Source organism: Cibotium barometz, chromosome 39 (genome assembly GCF_041138505.1).
Source record: "Cibotium barometz isolate CiBa-2024 chromosome 39, ASM4113850v1, whole genome shotgun sequence".
NCBI classification, from domain to species: domain Eukaryota; kingdom Viridiplantae; phylum Streptophyta; class Polypodiopsida; order Cyatheales; family Cibotiaceae; genus Cibotium; species Cibotium barometz.
This window is the reverse complement of record NC_141084.1, coordinates 44,552,485-44,559,713: the sequence shown is the minus strand read 5'-3', so window position 1 is coordinate 44,559,713 and position 7,229 is coordinate 44,552,485. Positions and strand designations below refer to the sequence as shown.

General features: G+C 46.5%; 1 protein-coding gene across 1 annotated transcript; it reads left to right on the top strand.

The window, feature by feature from the left end:
- The first annotated feature begins 5,860 nt into the window (after positions 1-5,860).
- Positions 5,861-6,657, top strand: LOC147616142 (uncharacterized). Its single transcript, XM_086778773.1, has 2 exons — positions 5,861-6,462; positions 6,546-6,657. Exons 1-2 carry the CDS (start codon positions 6,093-6,095, stop codon positions 6,581-6,583), a joined length of 408 nt encoding a protein of 135 aa, XP_086634899.1. The 5' UTR covers positions 5,861-6,092; the 3' UTR covers positions 6,584-6,657.
- The last annotated feature ends 572 nt before the right edge of the window (positions 6,658-7,229 follow it).

Below are 7,229 nucleotides of genomic sequence, written 5' to 3'. Positions count from 1 at the left end.
AGGCAGTGAAACAAATTACTGCTAAGGAGGTAGCAAAATTTGTATATCAAGATATCTGCTGTAAGTTTGGTGTGCCATTGGAATTGCTTTCTGATCAGGGTCCAGGTTTCAGAGCAGAGCTTATGGACTATTTGTGTACAAAGATGAAGATCAGTCGCTCGCAGTTTTACCACACCTTACTATCCACAGTGTAATGGCTTGAATGAGCGGTTCAATGGTGAATGGATCAAGATTTTATCTAAGGTGACAGAGCAACAAGGCAAGAATTGGGATCTGGAATTGCCTGCTGCCTTGTGGGCATACAGGACAGCAATTAAAACTGGTACGGGTTTCACTCCATTTTATCTGGTTTATGGGAAAGAAGCCTTATTGCCTATTGAGGTGGAGATACCAGCTGTTAAAATGTTGGAAAAGCTTTTGGAAGAGCCTAGAGATGTCTTTAAAGAGCGGCTGTTATATTTACAAGAAGCACAGCTGAATAGGGATAATGCTTTGAAGCATTATGAAGATATGCAGGCAAGGACGCTGGAGAAGTTCAACAAGAAGATTAAAAGCAAAGGAATTATGAAGGATGATCTGGTATTACGTTATAATAGCAGGCTGGATAATGCCTTTCATAAGAAGTTTCAAATTAAGTGGGAAGGACCCTTCTTGGTGATGCAAGGATTTGCAAATGGCACCTATCAATTGGCAGATTTAGATGGAACTTTACATGCTTCCAGGGTAAATGGATACAGGCTGAAGAAGTATTATGCACGCTTGATGGTGATTGTGCAGGATGCAGTGTCTGAAGATGTGATTCCAGATGAAGGGCAGTTTTTGGATATGGATTTAGGTCTTGAAATGCTTTTTACTGCTGATCATGAATCATTTAGCAGGCTGGGGGTTGGGCAAAGTATGCCAGGTTTTTTTCTGTAAAGATGTTTTGAGTCCGTGTACATATGGGATGCATGGTGTGCAATAAAACTTTGCCCTGAATGCCCTGGCAAGTGTACAGGCCGAGTGGTTTGGTTGTGAGCTGGTTTATGCACGTGTTTTGTTTTCCGGAGCAGACGCTGAGATCTGGAGGTTTTATTGCAGCAGTATGGTGTACAAATGGTTACTAAATGCAGGGCACCGACGACTGGAATGGTTGTGTTTGGTTTGATGATGTAGCTGACGGAGGACGGGGGCAGCTCTTGTTTAGGAAAGATTATGGCACCGTATCTTCTGGAAAAGTATAAGGAGAAGGAGAAGCCATTGAGGGCGTGGCCATTATTAAGCTTTTAAAAGAATATATATATATATATATAATCCACATGGCCATGGTTTTAATGGCCACATGGAAGGCTAGATTGGCCGCCAGCTCGACGTCTAGAAGACGGAAGAGAGGGCTGGTGGCGTGTGTGCAGGCTGGAGGTGTGAAGGGAGTGTGTGTTCTGCAGGCGAAAGGGGTGGGTCTGGCGAGGAGCGAGGTGTGGAGAGAGGAAGTGGGGGCCGCTCTGGGTGTGTGCAGACGACAGACGGGTATAGAGAGAGAGCCGCCTAAGGTCGACAAAAAAGGCTCTGGAGCGCAGAGGAGAGCTGGTCGCTAGGAGCGTGTGTTGCCTGGCGGGTGGTAAGTGCAGAGAGGAAACAGAAGGGGATTTCTGGACTCGGCAGAAAGAGAAGAGTGGCTCGCCAAAAATAAAGAGAGTTGGAGTGGTCTCCAGGTACAGAGAGCTGCAAGAGGTATTGGAGAGCTGCAGGCGTAGGGGTGTTGGCACAGTCGATGACCGGAGGGTAGTGGTTGCTTTGGTTTGTGGGACAGGCAGGAGAAGTTGGACGTAAGGAAACCCGCCGCTAGTACCGTGTAGGGGGAGGTGCGGTAAAGGTTAGCGGCGACTGGCTGCTATAATAAGGTAGGGGCTCGATGCGCAAGAGAGGTTGTGTTGCATTGGGTTTTGCTGCTTCGGTGGTGGCGGCAACTAAGGGACTGGCGAATAGCAGAGGGAGCCGCCTAAGAGGTGGTGTTGGTGGCGGTGATGACTGGAGCGAAAGGTAGAGGGAGCTTAGACTCTAGACGCTCAGAGGAGCTGGACACGCAGAAGAAGAAGACTGGGTTGCTGAAGGGTTAGAGTTTCTGAACAGACGAGAGAAGGTGGCAGCAGTTGATGAGGAGAACCTTTTGCTATTTGTGCTCTACCACCCACTTGTTCATTTCCCATTACTTTGGAAGTTTGTGAGTGGTTGCTGTGTTTCTTTCAAAGCACAATCAAAGTTGAAGAAAAAGAAGCTTTTGGAAGGTCAAGCTTGCCCCCCCCATACAATATGCAGTAGCATCCTATTCAGAGTTTTGTAGAGGGTGGTTACCCCTAAATTCCCCCAGTGTGTTGATTTTGTTTGTTTCAGTTGTCGTTGGTGTCTGAAGCCAACTCATGGGCTGATGTGATGTTGTTCTAAAGAAAGGAGTGAGAGAGAGATTTTTTTTTCTTTCTAGCTAGAGAAGCTGGTGGTGCCCCTTGTGCTTGTGAGTGTTCTGAAGCTGGTGAGTCGGCGAGCTATAGTGGCCTTCTTGTGTTCTTGAGCTGCCTCACAGGTACCATTTAAAGTGGATATTCACAGGTTGATTAGAAAAAGGGTGTGTTTTGTTTATGAAACATTCACAGTTAAGGGGTTTTTTAAGTAGGCCTTGAACGCACGTGATACAGAACAATGAACCCCTTGAGTTTTTGTAAAAGCCTAATTTTGGAAAATCTATTCTATTTATGGCTCCAAGGACTAAACTTATGAAATATTATTTAAATACTACATGTGGGAAATGAGGAACACATGTCCGAGGGGGGGAGGGGGAGGGACGATTGCACCTAAACTTGTGCTCTATGGTGTCTATGGTTTATTTTCTTTTTTGATCAATTTGTAGAATATTCAAAAATCTATGTACCAGAGGTCCTATAACAGAATGAGTATCTTATGAATATGAAGGGCAATAATGGCATGATCTCTCTCATTGTCTTTTACCACCTTCAGATCCTCAAGGTCCACCTTTGTGCCTTTTACCAAAGGCCATAAACCTTTGAGCATGAGCATATATTTTACTTGAACTTACTAAGTATGGAAACTCTTGCTATCAAACTTCTCAATCGAGCCTCACATCTCCTGTCGTGATTGATAGGGGTAGGAGAGGTCTTACCACTTGCAAAAATCAAGGGTAGTGTCTAAGTCCGTTTACAAGGCAAGAAATAGTTGATGTTTGAAAAGTGGTGTGATGGAGTGGGTACAAAAATAAAAACTTACCTCTTGCACTTTGATGAGCAAGAGTGAGTGAAAACCTTTGGAAACCTTTGAGAGACAGGTTTGAAACCTTAGATACAGAGGTTTAGAAACAACCTTAGAGAAAGGGAATGTTTAAAGAAAACCTTAGAAAAAGAACCTTTGAAATCAAAAACCTTTTAAGGTTTCGTTTTTTTTATAAAAAAATTCTGAAGAAAAAACGCAAAAGGCTTTGCGCGGTAACAATCTGCAGGTCAGTTGTGCAAGTGCCATACTTTGATGCTGTAGAATGTGTTGGCTATCATTACTTGATGTGGAAAAGGGGATCGTCAGCAATGTGGCTACTGTTGTTGTTGCAATGTTGTTGAGCTACTGTCATCGAATAGACAGATGGTGCCCTTCGACTTGCTGCCTCCTTCTGATGTGGCTGCTGTTGATGGACAACCGTGATGCAGTGTTGTTGAGCCAGTGTTGCCCGTCGTCGAATAGATGGACAACGCCCTTCGACTTCCTGCCTCCTTCTGATGTGCGGCAAAGAATTCCTCCCTAGCAACCCTTCGCTTCTTCTGAGACTTCCAAAGAAGCTCTTGTTCTTCTTCTTCAACTTTCCAAGGACCCAAAGAGAGATTGATGATGGAAAAAAACACAGATAGAAAAACTCGACGAGAAAAAAATAGGACGGAACTGTTTCACGTTTATTTTTCTTCTTCTTGTTGATGATGTTCTTCTTCTTCTTCTTCTTCTTCCAATCTTCAAGAGCTTGTTGGTGATGTAGTTCTCCTCTTGATGAAGCTCTTCAAGCTTTGCTTTGTCCTTCAATCCTTCATGAAGCTCATCTCCTTCTTCTACCACAACCTTCTTGCTTGGGAATGGCTTATATGAGAGAGAGAGAGAGAGAGAGAGAGAGAGAGAGAGAGAGATAATGAAGAGATAATTGAAGAAGATAGAATAAAATTTACCCATCCATCTCTCTGTTATGTCTTGCACTCTCTTGGGCGTGTGTGTGTGCTTGCAAGGAACTCAAGCTCTCCCTCTCCTCCTCACATTGTCTTTACCACTGTGGGGGGAAGCGTTCGGGATCAGGGCCGCCACACTAGGGCATGGAAGAGTTAATGTCAAGGCTAAGCCTATCCCTACCTTCTATCCGAGTGAGGCTCCTCTCTTGGGCCTCCAAGGGTAGCTACTTGAAAATAAGTCAATCTCTGAGTGACCAAGCAACATGACCCATACTTTAAGCTCTCAATGATATGTGCAGGGGAGTCTCCAACATGTTACCACTCAGCAAACGAACAAGATGGCTCTAAATCAAAGACTAATGAGGATGCTCCTTAGATGCAATTGGAGTAGACTACCAAAGGGCCAGTGTGACATGATCCCATGCATGCAAGAGGTTGGGACCTCCCAAAACGGGGGTGCAGATAGAGATCCTAGCTAGTAGAAAGTCCTTCCACAGCTCGCCATCTGAAATGAGACCACCAACTATCATGTTTCCCGAAAGGGCACAGCTCTAAATAGAGGGGATCAATGATGCCTAGGCCCCTTGTGTCATGGTTGAATGATCACTCTCCAGGTCTCATTGGGCCATATAGGCCTCTTGTCACTACCAACCCAAAGAAAGTTGCCAATCAACTATTGAACGTGACCAATGGAAGCTCGGAAGAAGGCCCATCAAGAGGTGATGTATCACATGGTGGCAAGAAGAACGTGGTTTACCACCACAACACAGCTAGCTCTGGAAAGCCTTGTGAAACTCCAATATAGTAGCTTCTTTAGAATGCATAAAAGAGAGGGGCTAGTTGCTACTCCAAGGAGACATCGATACCAACCTAGCGTCCAAGATATTGAGCTCGAGTGCCACTTAGGATCCACTAAAAATCCTCAACTAGCCTCCAAGTCGAGGCAGTCGATGAGCCATCCCTAAATCCACACGACTTGTGCTAGTTGATATGTGCTTCGGATGCACGGCATAACATCTCTATCAGCTCAGTGAATATTTGGAGATTCCCCTCATCTCTGGGTAGGTATGTTGATGTCTTATTCGATAAACTTTGAATCAAGCAACTCCTCCTATACAAAGATGGGAAGACGTAGCCCATGGGGTGCTTTCTCCTAGGCGGAGAGAAAAGTACTCATGTCCTCGGCAACAAACAAAAATAGATAAGGTGCCATGCCGGACCAAGCGAGAAAGCATAAATATGTTGCCTCTAAAGCGAGAAAGCATAATATGTTGCCTCTAGCGACCTGGATGAGACCTTGGCTATGCGAAGCCAAATAGAGCCCAAAAACACCTCGGACCCAAGCTGGGCTGCAGCAGGCGCGAAAAAGTGAAAATGTTGTCCAAAGTACTCGGCAGCTCCTAGAACGGTGATGGGCCTCCACTGCCCAATCTGCTTTTCTCGTTTTCTACCACTAAAGATCAAAAAAGACTGAGACTCTTCTCCGTTCGTTAATTGTGGGGGCTAGCCCAATGAAGTCAAAAGCAATGCCTCTTTTGAGTAGGCGCACTTTGGGTAATGGGAGCAGCTCAGTGCCGCGCGCATTAGCTTTAACTTAATCCGCAATTTTATCCTTAAAGCTTGTAGTGCGGGCTGGGGTCTAATCACAGGAAAACAACGTGTATTATCATCTTCAAGCAGGTAGTGGACAAGTTACGTGAGGGCCTGGAATTCTTGCTGCCGGGTTGCCTATAAATTCAACTCATCGCAGCAGTATCGCACGCTTGTTGGCAAAAAACATGGGACGTGGTAGAAAGCTTTTTGCGCTGGCTCTGATGGCGTGCGCCATCATGTGGACGTGCATCAGTGCCGCCCGGGAGGAGCCCGTCCAGGCCAAGCCTGAGGAGACGGAGGGCGGTTACGGCTATGGCGGCTACGGCGGCTATGGCCACGGGGGTGGGGGCGGCTATGGCCACGGGGGTGGCGGCTATGGCCATGGAGGTGGTGGCTGGCCTGCCGACCGGACACAAGAAACGGAAGGCGGATACGGTTATGGGTACGGCGGCTATGGGCAGGGTGGCGGCGGCTATGAGTACGGACATGGGGGTGGCGGCGGCTATGGGCACGGAGGCGGCGGCTATGGGCATGGAGGTGGGGGATGGCCTGCCGACCGAACCCAAGGAACGGAAGGCTACCATGGAGGCGGGTATGGAGGAAGTGGTGGACACGGCCACGGACACGCCGACACCGCCTCCCAGGCCGAGGCCCTACACCCCTGAATTTGAACTTGAGCACGGTATGTCGCTCTCCATGAATAAAAGAATGCTTGCTCATGCTGTCCTTAATTTCATACTGAACTCGATGCATGGATTGCCACAGTTGGATGTTTTGGACACGCCCCAGAAGACAGTGCATGAATAGATGACGACCACGACTCACTGGTTTTATGATGTACCTACTTATCCATGCAATAGAATAATGTCTTCTTCCACCGCTTGCTATACTCTTGTTTTAAAATTGTGGTTAGGTTTGTATTTGTGATTCAAAGTTTGCCCTACCCTACATGAAAGGGTCGCTACTGATGCAATGTGCATGGAAAGCGCCACCACTAACGTCTCCAAAAGGACCACTAGTGGTGGTGACCTCTTTGCTTAGGCCAATGCTGGGCAAACGAGTCAACCCACGCACACGAAGGTTATATTGCAAACCATCTCAAAAGTGAGTTTTAGCTCCTTGAAATAGGCAAAACATCCGAATAAGCTTGAGTACAACCACATGGGATGCCTATAACACCAATTGTGACAGGCATTCAATGTCGCCCCACAGCGATTTCATTAACGTCTTCACAATTTCGTGATCACGTTAACAAAACTTGTTATTAACATATTAAAACTTGTGATCACATTGTATATTCACATGACCTGAGCAATGACCTGCCAAAACCTACTAGTCCCGTATCCCCGCCGGGCTTCTTTGTTTTCCAGGTGGGCCCGCCAAGATATCTCAATTCCCGGCAGGCCCGTCGAGAAAATAAAAGAAGCTCGGCGGAGTACTGTCATGTTT